Raw genomic sequence first — 22,848 nt, forward strand, 5'->3', positions numbered from 1 at the left:
AATTTGGAATCAAGAAGCCAATGGGTCCATACTCATGTGATAAGTTCATTTGCGTTCGCATGGCTTTCTCTTTCGGATGGATGCGTGTGATGAGCTACAACGTAATTTCTTGCATTTTCGGGACAGTGATACATTCCTCCGTGTGAAAAAGTCCTAGGAGTCTATGAACTCTCCACCCAGAAATCCAGATGAGCATCAAGGCTCATTTACGGCTATTGGTTTGCATTGTCAGCAGGTGAAATAAATACTCGGTGGCCCTGGATGCGAAGCTTGAAGCTGACATTGGCTTCCCTTTCCTCTGCCTTCAGTTGTCCAGGGAATGTCCAAAACACTCCGCTTTGTCCAGACATTCCGCTTTGTTCCTCAGAAGGCATGAGACGCGCCATGTTCTGCGGCCCACATTCAGTCTCCATCATGGGATGAAGTTTCCCAGGGCCAAAGCAAGACAGTGGCCCCCATGGGCACCTGAGCATGAAACACCAGGTGAGGAAAGAGGGCTTCTGTGGTCAGCACTGGTGTGGAAAAACACGGCTCAAGAGCAGTCACAGCCAGTGCTTGACCACTATGATGGGAGGCTGGTGGTCAACTGGAATGGCCAGAGCTGGGGCATGTCTCATGTTGGGACTAACACTTGAACGGAGGACCATGTATCTCTCAAGTCACACTCTCTCACCTTCATTGGAGGGCCATGTTTCCCAGACTCCTGGGGTACATACATCTACACTGTAGAAATAACGCAGTTTGGCACCACTTTAACTGCCATGACTCCATCCTAGAGACCCTTGGGATGTGTAGTTTCATGAGCCGCCAGCACTCTTTGGCTGAGAAGGCCAAAGGCTTTGTAAAACTGCAGATCCCATCATTCCATCGGATGGAGCTACAGCATTTAAAGTGGTATCAAACTGCATGATTTCTACAGTATAGATGCACCCTTACTCCAACACTGAAACCACTATGTCATGGTGGTTTCCATGCTATGCGCCTTCGGATCTGAGCCATTACACCACCCTGGTTGCAATTAGATAAAAATTAATCTAAGGAGGTCAGTTGCTGAGAGAGTGTGACTTGCCCAGGATCGCCTTCTGGTTTTCATGACCAAGGAGGGATTTGAACCCTGGTCTCCCAGAGTCCTACTCCAACCCTTAAGCCACTGTGCCATGCTGGTTCACATTTCATTGTTGCTGTGTGCCTTCAAGTCGCTTCCGACTTATGGTGACCCTCCAAGGCAAACCTATCCTGGGGTTTTCTTGGCATGATTTGTTCAGAGGAGGTTTGCCATGGCTCTCCTCTTAGGCTGAGAGAGTGTGACTCAACCCAAGGTGACCCAATGGGTTTCATGGCCAAAATGGGATTCGAACCCTGGTCTCCAGAGTTGAAATGGGATTCTTGCATGCAAGGGAGAACAGTTCCACTTTCTTGGGGACTGCAGCTCTTTTCTGGACTGGATCCAGTTGTTTAATCCCAGCTAATGCCGACCCAGTTAATCAACGGAAGTCATGTCAATATTGATTTAACAACCCTGCAGCTATTGACTGGGACTCGCAATGGCATTCAGTCCCCTGCGTCTTTCCTTTTATTTCTGGCTGTGACTCTGTCCCTGTGGGGCTTGCTTTGTCCATGGCTGATCATGGGGGAATGTGTGGGTCTTTGGGCTAATATGGGGAGAACTGGCAAAATCCCAGGAACAACCAGCCATTCTGTGCTCTTTTTTTGCCCCAACGCAAACCCTGCCTAACTCCAACATCTTTCCAAAGTGCAATGTTTGGGCCAAAAATGGGAAAATGAGCTTCTATTTGACTTGATAAGTGCAGAACATAAATGGTCTGCTTCCAAATGGAAGAGGAAAGAAAATCCCAATTGCAAGGAATGATTGATGAAAGCGTTGGATTCTATGAAAACAGATAAATTGACTTCCCTATTAAGAGGAAAGTCATGGGAGAGTTGTTGTTGTTTTGTTGTTGTTATTATTAGGCGCATACAGGGAAGTATGACCATAGACTGCACGCTTTTAATGTATATTTTAATATAACACACACACACACACACATAATCATATATATATATATATATACACACACACACACACACACACACACACCTACACACCAAATATTTTTATCTGTTTTAATCATAACTGTTTTGTCATGAATTTTAAACACAGTTTACTAAGCTGTTCTTAAGAGGCTTTTATTTGCACTTAACTATACCCACTGTTTTATTCTGATGTGGTTTGCTCTTACTTTCCAATAAGGAGAGCTCACAATTTTGCATAGAGGTATATAAGATGCATATAACAGTTGGGGTGTTTTGGTTGATTTTGTTGCTGTTGGGTTGTTGTTGTTGTTGTTGTTGTTTTGCCTTGTGGTTTGTTAACAACAATAAAGCCTTGTTTGTTTGTTTGTTTGTTTGTTTGTATCCCGCCTTCCTCCCGGTACAAGGCAGCTTACAAAATTGAAAACCATCCAAGCTGAAACAATACAAAGCATTTAAAAATACAAAGTCAAACCACTTCAAAGAAAACTGTATACTTTTCTTTGTTTTGTGGTTGTTGTGGTTGTGTTGTTTAGATGTGTTTTAATGAATGAATAAAATTATAAATAAATAAATGGTTTAAAAGGGCTTTTGGGGGTGAGTAACCTGTTTTGGGAAAAGGAGGAATGGGTTTCAGGACCTTGGATAGGTCCTCTGGACTTGGCAAGGGTTTTTGCCATTGCTTTCCTCTGAGGCTGAGAAAGTGTGACTTGTCCAAAATTACTAAAGTCCAGAGCCCAGACCAAAGTTCGGACTAAAGTCCAGAGCAGATTCACTGCCACTGCCTTGTGCAAAGCCCCAACCTTTTTGAGTCTCCGCTTTTCCATCTGAAGTCCCAGGCTGCATCCGCACTGCGGAAATAACCCAGTTTCATGCCACTTTAACTGTCATGGCTTAATGCTATGGGAATTGTGGGAATGGGCAAAGTCACACTCTCTCAGCCTCAGAGGAAGGCAATGGCAAAACCCTTTGGCAAGAGACTTGCCAAGAAAGCCCCACGATAGCTTCACCTTCGGGTTGCTATAAGTCAAAAATTGACTTGGAGGAACACAACAACAACAAGAGCAACAACTCCTCAACACTGTTTGAAGTTTGCAAACTTTGGGTGCATCTCCACTGTAGAAATAAATGCACTTTGACACCGCTTTAAGTGCTGTAGCTCCATCCTGTGGAACCCTGGGATTTGTAGTTTTGCAAAATCTTTTGCCTTCTCTGCCAAAAGAGTGCTGGTGCCTCACAAAACTATACATCCCAGGATTCTGTAGGATTATTATTATTGTTATTAAACTTTATTTATGAAGTGCTGTAGATGTACACAGTTTAATAATAATGGAGCCATGGCAGTTAAAGTGGTGTCAAACTGCATTGTCTCTACAGTTTAGATGCACCTTTTAGAGTCTGGGAAGAATGTGGAGAAATTACAGAGTGTAGAATCAACAAAGAAAAATCATTGATCCTTATCACACAAAAAACCTTATCAAAAGCAGAAATCCAAAAATTAGAAGAAGATATTGGAATCAAAATACCAAAAAGTGTGAGGTATCTAGGAATAAACATCCCAAACAAAGCTATAAATATATTTGGAGAAATAAAATCATACAAAAATATGGGGGAGAAGAGATTTGTTGCGATGGAACAACATAAATTTATTTCTCTTGGTTAGGATCGCAGCCATAGAAAACGCCAGTCCTTCCCAAAAATATTGTTTCTCTTCCAGATGATTCCGGTTGCGATAAGTGAAAAAGAACTTAAATCATGGCACAAAGAATTGTCTGCATTTATCTGGAAAGGTAAAAACAAAACAAAACCCAAGGATTCGTTTTAAAATGTTTGCAAGATACAAAAGGAAGAGTACCTACCTTGAAATTATATCACGAAGCGTGTTGCCTGACCTGGGCAAGTTTAGAACCGGCTTTAGGACAGGATTTGGAGTTGAGACTGCCATGGTCCTCTTGGCTGATGACCTTCGTCTGGACATTGACACGGGAAGCGTGGCCATGTTGGTGCTTGTTTTGGACCTCTCTGCGGCCATGGTCCCGATCTAGACGGTCCTAAAGTGCGCCCTCATCATGTGCTGGGGTTGGCCAAGGGCGCACCGCCCACACGTGTCTCACCCCTCGCACGTGACGAGGGCGTCAAAATGGCGGTGCCCTGTACACACAGGTGCTGCCATTTTGACATGACTGACGCCTAGCGTCCACACATCCCGGCGTCACAATGACACTGCAGAAAGAACCCACTTTTTGCAGGTTCTTTTTGCGGTGCAAGAGAGCCATGCATTTTGTCCACTATGGTTCCCCCGCACAGCAAAACAAGACATGGGCAGACTGCCCTTTTGGGGCGGTCTGTATCCCACCATGAATACGATTGACCATGGCATCCTTCTGGAACGCCTGAGAGAGTAAGGAATTGGAGGCATTGCGTTGCAATGGCTCCGCTCCTTCCTCTTGCACAGATTCCAGAAGCTTGGGGACAGTTGCTCTTCAAAAAAGGAGGTTAAAATTGGTGTCCCTCAATGTGCCATCCTGTCCCTGATGCTATTCAATATATATATGAAGCCATTGGGAGAAATAGTTCAGAGATATGGAGCGGGGTGTTATCACTACGCTGATGACACCCAGATATATTTGTCTATGTCTCAGACTGATGCAGTGACTAAAGATGGCGCCTCTCCTCTGAATGCCTGTCTTAATGCAGTAATGGCACTGGGACGACTGTCGAGGGAGCCTTGATTGAGATTTCCTGCATGCAGAATGGGGTTGGACTGGAGTGGCCCTTGTGGCACAGTGGCAGGGACGTAGCCAGGATTTTGGGAAGGGGGGGTCCAGACTAAGTGCCACCATTATATGGGGCTTGGGTGCAGCGGCCACGACGCATGCATCATTCATTTTATCTAACAGAAGGGGGGGTCCAAACCCAAGAAAACCCCCCCCGCTACGTCCCTGACAGTGATTAATTGCCTGACTGCAGCCACACTCAAAACCATAATAATAAATATATAATAATAATACAATCTTTATTTATCGCCCGCCTTTCCTTGGTAGATCAAGGGGGTTACAATACATATGTACAATTCCATATAAACAAATACCACGATAAACAGCATAAAAACAAGTTTAAAATTACAGATTAAAAAAATCGCTTAAAGTGCAAGTGCAATGGAGAGGGAGCAGATATTAACATCGATTAGGGGAAAGCTGTTGGAAAAGGAAGGTTTTTAACCCCTTCCGAAGGTCAGGGAGGCGGCCCGAGCGGAGCTCACCGGGAAGAGAGTTCCAGAGTGTGGGGCCGAGAGGGAGAAGGCCCTATGTGCTGTCGCCAGAATATTTTGCCTCTGGAACTTTCAACAGTGCGTTCCGGCTGACCTGAGAGCGCCGGCGGATTGTTGGTTGCGAGTTCAATACCAGCGAAAGGGCTCAAGCTTGACTCAGGCTTGCATCCTTCAGAGGAGGTCGCTAAAATGAGTACCCAGATTGTTGGGGGCAATTAGCATACAGTTGTAAACCGCTTAGACACTGCTTAGGAGCTATGAACGGGTATAATAAATGAAGCTGTTAAATGAAGCGGTTTGTGGTCTCTTCCAACTCTACGATTCTCTGATTCTAGGAAAAACAGACTAAAACTGAATCCAGAAAAACGGAGGTAACCCGGCTGGGGGGCATGCGGAGGAAAACAGCAGCCAGAGACCCATTGGCATACTGGAGGTCTTTAAACAGGCTGGATGGCCATCGGTTGGGGCTGCATTGATTGAGAGTTTCCTGCATGCGCAAATGGGTTGGACTGGATCAGGGCCCTTGGGTCCCTCCAACTCTACAGTTCTATGATTCTATGATTCTATTGATGTTATTATAAATAAACAACCAATAGAGTCACCCCTCCAAGTCCAAGACTTGAAATCCATGTGCTGAAAATCCACGGAGGCGGACCGCATAACCTTAATGAGGCACGGTGCCTGTGGCGCATGCCCGCATGCACGCCCCCATTCAAGCCTATGGGCTCAAATTTGCAGAGATTTGGGACTTGCGGGGGGTCCAAACGGTCCCTCTGAGTTCCAAGGGTGACTGTATACTACTACTACTACTATTACATCCCTCTTGTGACCTCACCAGGGAGGGCATCTCAGGGCCCGCCATGCAACCTCCAGGCCTCTGGCCATCCTGCAACACCACCTGTCTGCCACCCACCTAATACTGGATGGCACAGAAGCTCACTTTCTTTGACTCCTTCGCTGCCTTCCTGCATGCACACTGTGCCCCAGTGCTGTTGCAAAGGAGGGTGCACCATCAGGCTCCCAGCACCCACCTGCACATCCTCCCTTGCATGCGGGCCACTGCCCAAAGCCAGAGAAAGGCTCTGTGGGGGCCAGAGAGGGAGGAAGGGGGTCATTTTCCTTTGCCTTTGTCCCCAAAGAGTCCCTTTCATCTCACTCCACAATGTGGTTCTTTCTTCCAGTCCAGAGTCTCTCCTTCTGCCCCTGCATTAAAAAGAGCTGTTCTGCCTCTGCCTTGCCAATCTGGGGACCGTCCCAGCCTTGTCTTTGCCCGCCTGGGACTGGGTAGGTGCCTGTCTCTTGCAAGGCAAGGATGGCAGTCAAGAAAGCTGGCCCTTGAACCTTCAAGTGGTGCAAAAGCAAGGAGACTTCCCTCCCTTCTCCTCCGAGTTTGCCCACTTCTCACCAGTTTGGGATTGGGCCAGGCCTTTGCACCTGGACAGCTCCCGCCCCACCCTCGCACTAGATTGCCGGGTGGCAGGACTTTAATCTCATGGAAGCAGTGCCAAGGCGGGGGATTGCCAGGGCACTCCTGGGCTGTTGTTGCCAGGATAGAAAGGTGCCCACGGCTGATGCCAACCTTCCCATGCCCATGCTAGCTCTGTCCCCTTCTTGCTTTGCAGAGGCTTGGCGCCAGGTGTGCCAACCGGGGATGGCAGAGAACGGGCTTCCCCCGCAGAAGGACAAGGTCCTGACCTTGGAGTCCATGAACCCCTTTGTCAAGAAAGTGGAGTACGCCGTCCGTGGTCCCATTGTCACCCGCGCCGTCCAGCGGAGAAGGAGCTTCAGCAGGTAAGGGCAGTCTACCTGTTGGAAGCATTCCAGTCCTAATAAGGCTCTTTTGTTCTGTACCTTCAATCTATCCAAAGGTTTTCTTGGCTGGAGGAGGTTTGCATGGCCTTCTTTTAAGGCTGAGAGAGTGGCACTTGTCAGAGGTCACCAGTGGGTTTCCATGGCAGAGCAAAAGGGATTCGAACCCTGATCTCACACTGCAGAATGGATGCAGATTGACGCTGCTTTAGCTGCCACAGCTCCGTCCTTTGGAGTCCTAGGATTTGTAGTTTGTCTGCTTGGCCCCAGAGAGGCTAAATAATCTCGCCAACATTCAATCCCAGGTCTCAAAGCACTGATGCAAGGCCAGGGCAAGAACACTGCCTTGGAATTATATGTACACCTTTGAATCTGAAAGACGTTATTGAGATGTTGGATCTCTAGATATGTTCGCTGTATTTTTATGTTTTCAAAATGATTAATAAAAGATTTTTTTAAAAAGAAGAGAAATATATGATACCACAACACCCATACATATATATCTGGGAGCACCTGCAGTAAAGATAATGACTCTGGAGACTAGGGTTCGATTCCCAGTAGCCATGGAAACCCACTGGTTGACACTCTCTCACGCTTCAGGGGAAGCAATGGGGACAAACCTTGAACAAATCTTGCAGAATCCCCATGAAGAGTTGCCTTAGGGTTGCCATAAGTTGGAATGGCTGAAGGCAACGCGCAACCACCAGCAGTTAAGCAATGCAAAATAGTTTGAATTATGAAAAGAATGCGGGACTGTGTATGCTTTTGGACGATTTTGATCCATATGGCGGATTTGTAGTACCAAAACAAGGCTAGTGCCCAAAAAACACACTGCAGAAATAATCCAGTTTGGGACTGCTTTAACTGCCTGGCTGAGTTCTAGAGAATCCTGGGAATTGTAGTTCATTGTGACACCAGAACTGTCTGACAGAGAAAGCCAAATGTCTCACAAAACTACGGTCCCAGATTTCTCTAGCATTGAACCAGGGCAGATAAAGCAGTCTCAAACTGGTTTTTCTGCACTGTGTATTTCGTCCAGGTGAGTTGATTTGATCTATTCATTTAAAAGACATGGACCGGAAACATGTGAGTGCCTTCCAGATGTTAGGTTGAACATTTTGGTTTGATGTGCTTTGCTTGGGTCCAATGCAAGGCTGGGACAGTGGAGTTGCGCATGTGAAACCCACATTGTGTTGTGCGTTTCGTTGCACATTCAGTTGTCCATCTGGCTGTGGCGCATTGCATTCAACACAGAGGCTGCATCACACAATCACTGTGGTCCAAGTTGAATAGCCCTTATTTGCAATTCAGAAAGAGGCCAGAATCATCCACAGGTGAAAAGTGACAGCTTTGCTTTCAGTGTACACAAACTTTGCTTCATGCCACAAAATTATTTAAAATATTATGTCTAAAAATGGCCTCCGGGGCTGGAAGGTGTATACAAAACATAAACGAATGAATGGCATGTTTAGACTTGGATCCCGTCTCCATGAAAAATCTCATTATGTCCATCAAATATCCCATAATCTGAAAAAAACAAATCCACAATAAACCTTCTAGTCCCAAACCTTCGGATAAAAAGGGAGACTCAACCTGTATCTCCATTTGCAAAGATTTCGGCTACGCAGCTCTGATACACAAAGTGGCCACTTTGGCCCAGAAATGCAAAAGTGGCTTAACCGAAACTTTGCAATTCCAGGCCGCAAGGCAAAGCCAAAATACCATGCATTTTGCTAACCCTGGAAAGTACATTCCTTCCAATTGTCCCGATTTAGGAAGGAATTCCCAATTAAATCTGTCATTAATCCCTTTCGATGCTTTTAAAATATCCTGGTTTCTCTCCCTCTCCTCTGCTCTCCTTCTCCTTCTGGTCCTCAGTTTATTTCAGTTCCTGCCAAATGAATTCTGGCATGGCAGCGTGTGTCCTTGTGTGCGGCGTCCCTCTGCCCCCCCAAACCCGGAAAAAAACGGGTTCTTCTTGGGACGCCGCATGAGCAATCATGACGTAAGCGACGCACCGCGACGTCTATGCACTGTGTGTCGCTTACATCACGATGATGGCCCCCCACATGGACGGGAGGTCGCCATTACACCACTGTCGTGATGGGTTATGGACCATGCGGTTGTGATGCGCGGTCCATAACCCTAGAATCACCGCCTGGACACCACTTCTTGGCGATATGTACTGGGCCAAAATGTCCTGGTTTCTCTCTCTTCCTCAACTGCTTCCATGGCTGCAAATTTGAGTTCCAATATTTACTCCTCTGTCATCCCAGTTTTCCAGCTCCTTGTAAAATGTCCCGCTTTGTCTCTCCTCCTCCTCCACTTTCCGCTCTGCTGCAAACGGAGTTGCACTCATTTAACTCAGCAAGGGAAAAAGAAGAAGATGGGGTGAAACCTTGCCCTTCCTGCCAACTCTGGCAAAAGCAAACTGCTGCAGCCTCTCCTTGCTAATGTGTTTTTTCTCACTGATTCCAAATTCAGGTGTGTTAAAGTGTTTTGGACTTTGGTTCCAGAATCCCACTATTGGGACCAGAGTTTGGGGTTGGTTGTTCTTCATTAATAACTTGACCCCACTCTGATGGTGCTTGGCCACATGTGTCCTGGCTCTTTTGCAGTTTCAATGTCTTCTGTTCATGCTGGCTTTACTCTCATATCCTCCAACAGTTCACAGTTATGAGAGTAAAGCCAGCATGAACAGAAGACACTGAAACTGCAAAAGACAGATTTATGGTGGCTCCTCAAGGTCTTTGCAGACAGGAGGGTTTTTCCCCTACTAGCGGATCTCTCAGGACAGAGAAATGAGGGCTCTGCCTTCCACTTGAGTCTCTCCCTCGTTCCAGATCAGTGATCGTGGCTCCTTCACTATAAAGGAGAGGAGAAGAGAACTGGCAGCTTGAGCTTGCAACATTTCTTTCCGGACTACAACTCCATCTGCCCTGGACACTGGCCCTGTTACCCAGAGGGTTCTGGCGCTAAATCTTTATATTATTATGATATTATTATTATATTATATTAGAAAAGGAACTTTCTCAAGCTCTGGTTATATGAATTATGAGATGCAGATACTAGCAGAATGAATGAATATGAGGCTACATATGCTCCTGTCCCGATTGGCAGGGACAGTTCAATAATCCTCTGCCATCCCACTTCCTCAGCTGCTTTTCTCTCTCCTCCTCCCACTTTCCCCACTTTGTCCTCAGCTTACTCCACTTGCTGCAACCTTGAATCCAAAGTGCAAAGTCATTTTGACTCAAACTCAAATCAAGTGTGGGGAAGGGAAAAGGAGGCAGAATCTTGCAAACGGCTGCAGTAATCCTACCAGATCAGACATGGAGGTCTTTAAAGGTGGATGGCCATGTGTCAGGGATACTTTGCTTGTGAGTTCCTGCATGGCAGAATAAAGGGGTTGGACTGGATCAGGGCCCTTTCTGGGGCTTCTTCCAACTTTATGATTCAATATTTCTCCAGAAATCTTAGATGGTTTTGTGGGGAGGGAGGGTGGCCAATGAATGGGATTATAGGAAGGAGTGCGGAAGCTAAATGGACCCCCAACTCTGCATCTAAAGACTAAAAAACGTTTGCATCCTGGCTTGTCAGCAAGGTTGCCAGCTTACAGAATAATAGTCCTGGCATGCTCCTGTGTGCTTTTTGGCATTTGTTTGTTGTACAGAAATCAGCAAAAAGTGAAACCTTTCATGAAGTGGAGATTGTGTTACCCCATGCTAATGTCTGCAAAGGAAGCTGTTGTTAATGCAAGCCTAGGCAGTGGGTAAGTTGGCAACTCTAAAGTAATTTAAATGCTTTCCTTCCATCTATGGGGAGCTAGCTTAAAGTGCATTAGCTCCTTCTGTCACAAGTAAACACAGCAAAGTGAGAGCAGGCCATTAAGTGAGGCCAGTCCTGGGTTTGTGGTAGAGAAACTGGAGAGAAAAGTCAGGTGGGGACTGGAAAAATCTGACTCCTGTATGGAAAGGATTTGGACTCTGACCCTTGGAAGTTTCTCCTCCTTTTCAGGGGTTTGTACAGAAGGGGGAAATGCCTTCACTTGTGGCTTCTCCATGCAATGAAAAGCCACACCGGAGGGTGAAATGGTGGCTTTTCTCTGAAAGCTAGGCTCAAAGGTGTTTAGGAATTGTAACCTAGTCAGCAAAAGCCCTGTTTGTGCACACTAAGGTCCTGTTACCCAAATTTCAGGGGGTGCCAAGAGGGCACCCACTTATTGACTTGAATGGGGGAATTGATTTAGCTCAATAGAAACTTATAGAAGCAGTGAGAGGGCTTGGGCAACCCTAAGCCAGGACTCTCAGCCTAGGTATATCGGGGCCAAACACAGACTCCCAGACAGCAGATTCCAAAATAATAGTTTTAATTGCAGCAGCAAGGGCAAAACTGGCCTTTCACTCAAAGGCACTTGCTCACACCACACATAACAAGAGTTACCATGTTAAAGATGATATTTGACCAGGTCCCCATGACATTTTGCAAACACGTTGTAAAACGTGGGCTAGACAATGTGACTGCTAAGTGGATTTGTAACTGGTTGACGGCGAACCCAAAGGAGGCTCAACAATGGCTCCTTTTCATCCTGGGGAGAAGTGACCAGTGGGTGTCCAGTGGGCTCTGTCCTGGGCCCAGTGTATTCAACATCTTTATCAATGACTTAGATAAAGGACAAATGAAAATTCAGAATGATCTGAATAGATTAGAAAGCTAGGCCAAAGCTAACAACAATGAATTTCAACAGTGACAAATGTAGGATGTTACGTGTGAAAAAGAGTGTAGGGAGTCCAAGTAGACCACAAGTTGAACATGAGTCAACAGTGCGATGCGGCAGCTAACAAGGCCAATGCGATTTTAGGCTGCCTCAATAGACGTCTAGTGTCTAGATCAAGGGAAGTAATAGTGCCACTCTGTTCTGCTCTGGTCAGGCCCCAACTGGAATACTGTGTCCAGTCTAGGCACCACAATTTAAGAAGGACATTGAGGAAACTGGAGCCATGTGTCCAGAGGAGGGGAACCAAAATGTTGAAGGGTCTGGAAATGAGAGAGAGAGAGAGAGGGAGAGGAGAGCGAGAGAGACGAGAGAGAGCCTAGGGGCTTGGTATGTTTAGTCTGGGGAAGGGAATTTAAGGGGTGACATGACCATGTTAAAAACATTTGAGGGACATCACATTGAGGGGGAGCACGCTTGTTTTCTGATGCTCCAGGGAATAGGACACAATGGAGCAATGGATGGAAGCTCCAGGAAAAGAAATTCCAGCTCAACACTAGGAAGAACTTCCTGACAGTAAGAGCTCTTCAACAGTGGAGATGTGCTGCCTCGAAGTGTGATGCACTCTCCTTCCTTGGAGGTCTTTAAATAGAGGCTGGATGGCCATCGTCAAAGGGAGTGCTTGGATGGCGTTCCTGCATGGCAGAATGAGGTTGGACTGTATGGCCTTTAGGGGTCTATTCCAACTCTATGATTCTGTGGTTCTGTAACCTGAACTAAAAGCCTGCTTAGTCTTTGACAGGAATGTCCGATGTCTCTGCAGGGTAGCTTACTCTCCATCTCAGTCCCCAAGTGAGTGACATAGAGAAATCTATATTGTTGTCCTTCAAGTCATTTCCGACGTATGGTGACCCTAAGGTGAACCTATCATGGGGTTTTCTGGCAGGTTTGTTCAGAGGATGTTTGCCATGGCCTTCCTCTCAGGCTGAAATAGTTTGACTTGCCGAAGGTGGCTGTCATGGTCAAGCTAGGAATTGAACCCTGGTCTCCAGAGTCTTAGTTCAGCATTCAAAACACTACATGGCACTGACTCTCTTGAGGTTGGCTGACAGAGTGTTGGAAACCCATAGGATTCCAGCTAGGTGGCATCTTCATTGCTGCCCAGTGCCCTTCTGGCCATCAGGCCCCACTCCCTCTTTCCCCATCCTCTTTGTGTGCATCTGTCAGAACTCCAAAGCCAATTACTTAATATTTTTCATTCACTTTAGTTACTGTCATATTATGTTTGTAATTGCTTTAGAGTAGTTTGCCGCTAAGGGGGATGGGGTGCTTTGGCGGGATAGTTGCATAGGTTTGGAATGCACTGTTTAATTGTCAAGCCATCTGCAGAATGTGTCCAAGGTCAACCTGGTTTCTCAAGCCGGAAGCCTGGAAGCAAGCAGGAGGGGAAACTGTGGGCAGTAGGAGGCGGGGAGAGGAAAAAGAGCACTTTTTAACCTGATGTTTTGAAGCTTGGCTTTCAGAGTTCACTAAGAGTTGTCTAACCACTTTTCATCTATATTTCAATAAACTTCACTGCTTTAGTTGCTGTTGTTGGTTACTGGTGAAGGTTGTTGGATCTTACAGCATCTGAACCCATCTCCCTCTTTCTCTCTCCTTCTTGCAGGGGGTCAAGAAGCCCTTCTCAGAGGTCATCCGAGCCAACATCGGGGATGCCCAAGCCATGGGGCAAAAGCCCATTACCTTCTTCCGCCAGGTAAGATCAGAAGGGGGCAACCACCATTCTCATGCAGAACTCCAAATCCTGCCTAGTGTGGGATGGCACATCATTCTCTGCTTGCCCCCAAAAGTGAAAAGGCTTGGAGGAAATACTTCAATGGAGAGAGGCTGGAGGAAAGGAATTGTCTCCCCTCCAGCTGCCCTGATTTGGCACCCAGAATCCCAATTAATCCTCTGCCATCCCACTTTCTCAGTTACGTTTCCAATGTCCCGGTTTCCTTTTCCTCCTCCCCCAGTTTCCCCCTTAATCCTGAATTTACTTTAATTGCTGCAAACTGAGTTCAGAATGCAAAAGGAACTGCCTACCCTCCTGATTCGACACAGAATCCTAGTAAATCCTCTGTCATCCCATTTCTCCAGCTACTTCTCCAATGTCCCGGTTTCTTTCTCCACTTCCCACTTTCCCTTTTTATCCTGATCTTACTTCCATCGCTGCAAACTGAGTTCAAAGTACAAAAGTGGTTCACAGTGGTGGGGAATGCCACTCTGCCCAAGTGCAGAGCGCATTTGCCTCAAAGTGATCAGAATGCACCCATTTTAGGGATGAGGGGCAAACCCACTGAGGCAAGCGGGGATAGGAAGGGGGCGGGTGAGATATAGCTGAGATTTCCAAAGCAGGGGCTTCACCCGAGCTCTCCCTTGGCAGGTCAGTGCCCTCTGCATGCACCCCGATCTCTTGGAGGACCCCAACTTTCCAGAGGATGCCAAAGAGAAAGCGCGGAGGCTGCTGGATGCCTGCGGGGGACATAGCATCGGTGAGTGCCCTCCATCTTTCCTTCTGCATCCCTTTTGGAGTTTGGGGGGGACTTGGGGAACTAGATAGGTTTAGCCTGGAGAAAAGATGGCTAAGAAGTGATATGATAGCCCTCTTTAAGTATTTGAAGGGATGTCATATTGAGGAGGGAGCAAGCTTCTTTTCTGCTGCTCCAAAGAATAGGACGCAATGAAACAATGGATGCAAACTACAGGAAAAGAGATTCCAGCTCAACATTAGGAGGAACTTCATGACAGTAAGCCGTGGATGCTTGAATCTGTGGATAAAAGATCTGTGGATAAGGAGGGCTGACTATACATTTCAAGGCAGCACTCTCACTGTGAGATTCATCCTCATATAAGGGACACCATTTTACTTTGTGATTGTATATAATGGAATTTGTGCATGCATGGATTTTGGTATCCACGGGGGTCCCCATTGGATACCAAGGGCCCACAGTATATGTGTTCACCTATCTTTCAAGATGGTGCTCTCATCCTGAGATTCCTCCCTCTGGGTCCTGAATTCAGGGAACCGCAGGCAATTGGCCCCTTTTCTCAGGAACGCTCCCTCTTCTATCCCTTCCAGGTGCCTACAGTGCCAGCCCAGGCATCGAACTCATCCGCCAAGACGTGGCCCGCTTCATCGAACGCCGGGACGGTGGGATTCCCTCCAACCCTGACAACATCTTCCTTTCTACAGGCGCCAGCGATGGAATTGTGGTATGGCCATTTTCTTTTTTTGAGGGGAGAGAATGAGTGGCCCTATTCCTTCCCTTGATCTAGACACTATACTTCTATTGATGCAGCCTAGAATCGCATTGGCCTTTTTAGCTGCCGCATCACATTGTTGACTCATGTTCAACTTGTGGTCTATTTGGACTCCTAGATCCCTTTCACACGGATAAGTCTCTCGTTCAGGCAGGTGTCCCTTATAATCCTATATCTGTGCATTTTATTTTACCACCCTAAGTGCAGTACCTTACCTTTCTCCGTGTTGAAGTTCATTTTGTTAGCTTTGGCCCAGCTTTCCAGTCTATTCAGGTCATTTTGAATCTTGATCCTGTCCTCTGGAGTATTAGCTATTCCTCCTAATTTGATGTCATCTGCAAATTTGAAAAGCCTGCCCTCTATTCCTTCTTCTAAGTCATTGATAAAGATGTTGACTAGAATTCCATGATTCTATATCAGAGGCTGTACCTATATCAGACAGAAAAGTGGTCGTCGCATGCTGCAATGATTCCCAAGCCCCAAATGCTTATTTGGGAATGTTGGTGCCAGTCAAGCAAAGGGATGCTTGGACATTGTCCAGCCATCAGAAATACTTGTTGGATTTGTGCATCTACACAAATTTGCACAGATGCACAAATTTGATTAGCATTTCTGCAACTGGACAGTGTCCAAGCGCTCCTTTTGTCATTCTGGTGCATTTGCCAATGCCCACTCCTGGGAACTTGGACAGCTTCACAAAGCTCCATTTGTATGGGTTTTGGCACTGGGCAGCCCTGGTCAAAGCTGGGAAAGGAGAAAATGGGGACAGGGGCACTCAGACCCTCTTTAGATTTGGAGGAGGGCTGCAGAGGCCTTGGAAAAGTGGAAGACTTGAGCCATGCCAGGAATACTGAAGATAGAGGGGACACAGCTGGCACAGTCCTCCATCATGGCCACCCACCCCTATTCACCCCTCACTTGCAGAAGTAGGAAACCTTGAGGTATATCTTTTTTGCAGTGCGGCAGCAGAGAGGAGAATATGTTTCAGATAGGAATTTTGTTGGATGCTTTCTAAAGTACAGTGCCACAGTCAACTCTCATTAAAGAGTGCCATCAAACCTGACGCATGTTTTGTGCCATGCTCAGCTTTTCATAAGGGTTCTTCCAAATGAAATCTGGGACAATTTCTGGGTGCTTTTTATTTTCTCTGCCTTTGTTTGGAGAGCAGTTTCTTCTCCAGTCGCATTCCTCATTCTTTCTTCGCTGCTAAAGAAGCTCTCTTTTCTGTTCTTGTCTTAATGATCTCTTTTTGGTATATTGTTGTTGTTGTTACTACCAATTATTGTTCCCCTGTCCCCATTTTCTCCTTTCCCAGCTTCAACCAGGGATACCTAGTGCAAAGAACATTTACATCATCATCATCATCATCATCATTTCTTACCTGCCTCTCCCTATGGATCAAGGCAGGGGACAACAGCAATTAACCAACAAACAACAACATCAGCTAAAACACACATCAGTTTAAAAGGAAAATAAAACATATACATATTAAAACAATTCACATTTAAAACTCATCATTCAAAATTCACAATTTAAAAATCATCCGGATAGGTCTGCATGGTCTTTGATGCTCTTTTAAGTTCAGACAGTTCTCTCTAGTCCAGAAAACCTTCTTTTTTGCTCAACAGCTCCCATGATTCCCCATTTGGGAGAGGTCAGAAATGGGGCAGGAAGGGGCTGTGCTGCTACTCTGTCATCTCCATATCCCTTTCCCCTGTTGTTCTCTCCCCAGACGATCCTAAAGCTGCTGGTATCAGGAGAGGGCCGTTCCCGCACGGGGGTGATGATCCCCATCCCGCAGTACCCTCTCTACTCGGCCGCCTTGTCTGAACTCAACGCTGTGCAGATCAACTACTACCTGGACGAGGAGAGGTGCTGGGCCCTGGATATCGGGGAGCTGCGGAGGGCCCTGCGCCAAGCCCAGAAACATTGCTGCCCAAAAGCCCTCTGCATCATCAACCCTGGAAACCCAACCGGTACGTGTCTGGGAATGCGCAACCACAGGAATGCACAGATATAGCATGGGGGACACATGACTTGACATGCAAAAAGGATCTAGGAGTCTTCATGGACCACAAGCTGAACATGAGTCAACAATGTGGTGTGGCATCTAAGAAAGCCAATGCAATTCTAGGCTGCATTAATAAGAGTATAGTATCTAGATTGAGAAAAGTATTTCAACATGGAGATATGTCAGATACTGCAGTTAGGGTGGGAAAATGAAATGCATAGATATAGGATGGGGACACCTGGCTTAACAAGACTATGTGTCAAGGGGACCTAGGAGTCCAAGTAGACCACAAGTTGAACATGAGTCAACAGTGTGATGATTGCTCTGGTCAGGCCCCACCTGGAATACTGTGTCCAGTTCTGGGCACCACAATTCAAAAAGGATGTTGACAAGTTGGAGCATGTCCAGAGGAGAACGACTAAAATGGTGAAGGGTCTGAAACCAAAAAGCCCTATGAGAAATGGCTTAGGGAGCGGGGGGGGGGGCGGGGTTAGCCTGGAAAAGAGATGGTTCAGAGATGATATGATAGCCTTGTTTAAATATTTAAAGGGTTTTCATGTTGAGGAGGGAGCAAGCTTGTTTTCTGCTGCTCCAGAAAACAGGACCCGAAACAAAAAGAAAAGAGATTCCACCTCAACATTAGGAGGAACTTCTTGACCATAAGGGCTGATCGACAGTAGAGTAATTCACTCCCTCAGAAGGTGGTGGAGTCTCCTTCCTTGGAGGTCTTTATACAGAGGCTGGATGGCCATTTGTTGGGTATGCTTTGACTGAGAGTTCCTGCATGGCAGAAGGGGGTTGGACTGGATGGCCCTTGGGGTCTCTTCCAACTTTAGGATTCTATGATGCTGTTCTGCTTTGATCCTACTTCACTGGAATATTGTGCCCAGTTCTGGGCACCACAGTTCAAAAAGGATGTTTGGACACGCTCCAGCTTCTCAAGGAGGACAATCAAAATGGTGAAGGGCCTGGAGACCACCAAGCTCTATGAGGCGTGGTTTAGGGAACTGAGAATGGATCAACCTTGTTTTCTGCTGCTCCAGAGGCTAGGACACAGAACAATGGGTTAAAGGTATAGCAAAACAGATTCCACCTCAACATTAGGAAGAACCTCCTGATAGTAAGAACTATTCTGAAGATGCCAGCCAGACACTGGCAAAATGTCAGGAATAAATTCTTGTAGAACATGGCCACATCACCCGAAAAACCCACAAAAATCTATGGATGCCAGCCATGAAAGCCTGCGACTTCACCATGGAATAGTCTCCCTTGGAGAGTAGTGGAATCCCTTTCTTTGGAGACAAGCCTGCTCCTTCTTCCATATGACATTCCTAGGTCACTCTGTGTCTCCAGGGGTCTTGGCAGCCCACCCTGGAATGACAGCTCTACTGCTGTTTGTGCGACCCTTTATCCTGGAATGAAAGAGAGGTGAGCGAACAGCACCTGTGGCCTTCTTCCAGGGCTAGCTGGCCTCCTTTCCACTCTCTTCTGACATGTGGCACACTGCCACGATTGTGCAAAAAGAACCAAGGGAGTGGCAACAGTGGCATTCATGCTGCAGAGTGCAATGAAGCCACTCCAGGTTTTAATTCAGAAGGTAAAGATGCTGAACCAAATTTGTGAAATGAAGGTTCAGCATCTTGGAAAGCTCCTTTTGAGATCTGGGATTAGATCTGGAATGGGCTCTCTACCCACTGACATGAGACACTCTGGAGTTTAGGGGCTGCTAATCCAGGATAACTGACTGTGTAAACAAATTCTCAGCTTTCATTTCCCCCCAAATTTTGAAGAAGACATTACATATATTTAACCCCTTCTCTTTCTTCTCCTTTCCTTCCATCCCAGGACAGGTTCAAAGCCGCCAGTGCATTGAGGATGTCATCCGTTTTGCTTCGGAGGAGAAGCTCTTCCTCTTGGCTGATGAGGTGAAGTTTGGGGGGTCCTCCCCACTCCTACTTCCCATATGTTTCCTTTGGATAAAGCTGGGGGTCTCTCTCTGCCTCTCTCCTGGAGGGTTTCTGCCAGCTAGGGAGGTCCAGAAATATGGGCCCATCTTGCCTTCCTGCTCACAGATGTGGCTTCCTCAACATGATGCTTCCCAGATGTTTTGTGACTATCTCTCCAGTCAGCTGCCTCCAGCAACTCCAGTGGGAGAAGCTGTCCTCCAAACTATTTCGGCTGATATCTTGTTGGTATCTTCATTGAGTCATAGAGCTGGAAGAGACCCCAAGGGCCATCCAGTCCAACCCCCCTCAGAGTTCCTGCATGGCAGTCAAAGCATTTAAAGACCTCCAAGAAAGGAGATTCCATCGCACTCCAAGGGAATGTCTTCCATTGTTAAAGAGCTCTTACTCTTAGGAAGTTCCTGCTAATATGTTCAGGTAGAATCACTTTTCCTGGAGCTTGCATCCATTGTTCTGGGTCCTATTCTCTGGAGCAGCAGAAAACAAGCTTGCTCTTTCCTCCTCAATATGACATCCCTTCAAATATTTAAACAGGGCTATCAAATCACCTCTTAACCTTCTCTTCTCCAGGCTAAACATCCCCAGCTCCCTAAGTCTTTCCTCATAGGGTTTCATGGTTTCCAGACCCTTCACCATTTTGGTTGCCCTCCTTTGGACACATGGCTCCAGTTTCTCAATCTCCTTTTTGAATTGTGGGCCCCAGAACTGGACACAATATTCCAGGTGGGGCCTGACAAGAGCAGAATAGAGTGGCACTATTACTTCCCTTGATCTAGACACTATACTTCTTACATGTGTCTAAAGTTCCCATAAGGAAGCTGTTGGACTTTTTTGTTGCTGTTGTCAATGTGGAACAACCACCTTCCTAGTAGAGTACAAACTGAACATGAGTTAACATTGTGATGTGGCAGATAATAAAAGCCAATGCAATTCTAGGCTGCATCAATTGAAGTCTAGTGTCAAAATTGAGGGACGTAATAGGGCCACTCTATTGTGCTTTGGTCAAGCCTCACCTGGAATAATTATATGTCCAGTTCTGGGCTCCACAATTCAAGAAAGATGTGGACAAATGACCAAAATGGTGAAGGATCTGGAAACCATAAAGCCCTATGAGGAAGGACTTAGGGAGCTGGGGATGTTTAGCCTGGAGAAGAGAAGGTTAAGAGGTGATATGGTGACTCTGTTTAAATACTTGAAGGGATGCCATATTGAGGAGGAGGGAGCAAGCTTGTTTTCTGCTGTTCCAGAGACTAGGACCCAGAGCAAACAGGTTAGCAACAAAAGGAAATTTGCTCCTCCAGTCTGTTCCCAACCTTCATATCTTTTCCCAGCCTCAAACTGCAAAAGGTACTGAACACAGTTACTAGAACAAATGAGCCCTTTCATGCCCCTGGACTGTTGGGCAATTCAAGTTTCCTAAGCCTTTTCAGCCTTTGTTTAGGAAACAAAATATTTAAATATCAAAATTAAGCCTGGCAGAGATTAGCTTTTTGTTTGCAGAGTAGTGAGAGAAACGTGTCCCAGGCTGAGGTTGCTTCCCTGAGAACCAAACCTGATTCGGAAACAAGCAAGAAGGGTAGCTTGCAATTAATGCACGGTTTGCTAGTGGCTTGACTCTGCCTCTGCAGAAGGAGCCTATATCCTAACTTGTTCGTGAATAGATCAGGTAAAAGATGGAAGCTTTAGCCTCACATCTTTCCCAAGGAGAGGTTTAGGAGGAGGAGATGAAGAATATCTTTGGGTGAGTAACATCAAAAAGGAAGGGGTTTGTTTATTTGGTTGCAACAGGTACTTATGACCATGCAATTCAGGGATAGTAGAAAGCAAATGGGAAATGTCAATGAAGAAAGACAACAGAGGACCTTCTCATACTAGTGAAATCCCACTGAGAAATGGGATTTGAAGCAGATTTAAATTAGGAAAAACCCGCAAATGTGGGAAGTTTATCAGACGACGTTCCTGCAAACGTGAAATAACCGGAAGTTAAAGCGAAGGCAAAGGGGACAAAAATGGCAGTTTTTTACTTTTGGAGCTTCCCGAAAGTAAAAAGCTGCCATTTTACGCCATTTTACCTTCATGTTATTTCACATTTGGAGGAATGTGTTGTGATAAACTTCCCGCATTTGCAGGGTTTTATTAAAAACTTAAATCTAGTTCAAATCCCATTTCTCAGCTGGATTTCACTCGTGTGACTGGATCCAGAGTTTGAGGTGCAGGAAATGCTATGCTTTCTAAAATCCTACTTGGGAGGAAGAGCAAATGCTGAAATTTTCCAGCTGAAAATGTTTGGCAATGAAACCTGCAAGGACTCCAAACTCCATCTTCCCACTGGCAGATGCTCAGTATCATTACACAACTACAAAGCAGGGCCTTGGTCTTGGAGTGGACCCTAAGACCAGGCCTACCCTTGCTTTGGTCCCTTGTTGCCCCTTGATGTCTGAACGCCAACTTTCTGGGTTTTGCATCTGCAGGTATATCAGGACAACGTTTACGCAGAGGGCTCCCAATTCCACTCCTTCAAGAAGGTGCTCTTTGAAATGGGGCCCAAGTACTCAGACACCTTGGAGCTGGCCTCCTTCCACTCCATCTCCAAGGGCTTCGTGGGCGAGTAAGTACCACGTTTCTACTCCTGCATCTGCTTCTGCCACGGTTGCAGCTTGTCCTTTTGAACCTGCCAGCATGGGTAACCCAAAGCTGCATCCACACTGGAGAAATAACCCATTTGGCACCGCTTTAACTTTTTTCTGGTTCAAGGCTATGGAATTCTGGGAGTTGGAGTTCGTTGTGGGGCTTTCCTTAAGCTCTTCTCTGCTCTGGGCCCACAACAAACTCCAACTCCCAGAATTCCATAGACTTGAGCCAGAAAAAGTTAAAGCAGTGCCAAACCGGGTTATTTCTCCAGTGTGGATGCAGCCCAAAGGCTGTATTTGCTTTCAAAGATACATTTGAAATGGAGGCATCATTTGGGTAGGGACAAAGTTTAAAGGCCCATTTTACCCCAAAACCCTTGCTATCATTTACTAAGACTTAGGAGAGGCATTTTTCAACCTTTTAGAATGGGAGGAAAGCTGGGACATCCCTAAGGCTGCTGCCTCTTTGCACAGTTAATGCATTTTGACACCGCTTTAATTGCCATGGCTCCATCCTGTGGAATCCTGGGATTTGCAGTTCACTGTGGCACCCAGAGCTCCTCTGACTCCTCTGACTCCTCTGAATTACTCAAGACCTTCTTTGCCTCCGTCTTCTCAGAAAAGGCAAAGGGTGCTCAACCTGAGGATAATGGAGCAAAGGACAGAATAAGGGAATTTCAGCACAGAATAAGTAAAGAGATAGTAGAGGAACACCTTGTTAATCTAAATGAATTTAAGTCTCCGGGATGAACTCCATCCAAGGGTACTAAAAGAACTGGCAAATGTAATATCGGAGCCATTGGCAATAATAGTCTTTGAGGACTCTAGGAGAACAGGAGAAATCCCAGCCGACTGGAGGAGGGCAAACGTTGTCCCCATCTTCAAAAAGGGGGGAAAGGGGATCCCAACAATTATCCCCCAGTTAGTCTGACATCAATCCCAGGAAAGATTCTGGAGCAGATCATTAAACGGAGAGTCTGTGAACATCTAGAAGGCAATGCCATCATCACAAAAAGTCAACATGGGTTTCAGAGAAACAAGTCATGCCAGACAAACCTAATCTCTTTCTTTGATAAAATGACCATCTTGGTAGATGAAGGGAATGCTGTGGATAT

The 22,848-nt window shown here is 46.2% G+C and overlaps 1 protein-coding gene across 1 annotated transcript in view; it reads left to right on the plus strand.

Annotated features, from left to right (window-relative positions):
• Window positions 1-328: 328 nt before the first annotated feature.
• The window catches only part of LOC121929719 (alanine aminotransferase 1-like), a 102,082-nt gene continuing 79,562 nt past the window's right edge, over window positions 329-22,848 (plus strand). The window contains 10 exon segments of the mRNA XM_042465575.1: window positions 329-483; window positions 3,749-3,821; window positions 6,925-7,071; window positions 7,074-7,093; window positions 13,492-13,581; window positions 14,251-14,359; window positions 14,947-15,080; window positions 16,861-17,104; window positions 18,985-19,064; window positions 21,575-21,711. Of these exon segments, the coding sequence (XP_042321509.1) occupies window positions 472-483; window positions 3,749-3,821; window positions 6,925-7,071; window positions 7,074-7,093; window positions 13,492-13,581; window positions 14,251-14,359; window positions 14,947-15,080; window positions 16,861-17,104; window positions 18,985-19,064; window positions 21,575-21,711 (1,046 nt within the window). The 5' untranslated portion in view covers window positions 329-471.

The sequence above is a fragment of the Sceloporus undulatus genome, chromosome 4 (assembly GCF_019175285.1).
Source record: "Sceloporus undulatus isolate JIND9_A2432 ecotype Alabama chromosome 4, SceUnd_v1.1, whole genome shotgun sequence".
Taxonomy (NCBI): Eukaryota; Metazoa; Chordata; class Lepidosauria; order Squamata; family Phrynosomatidae; genus Sceloporus; species Sceloporus undulatus.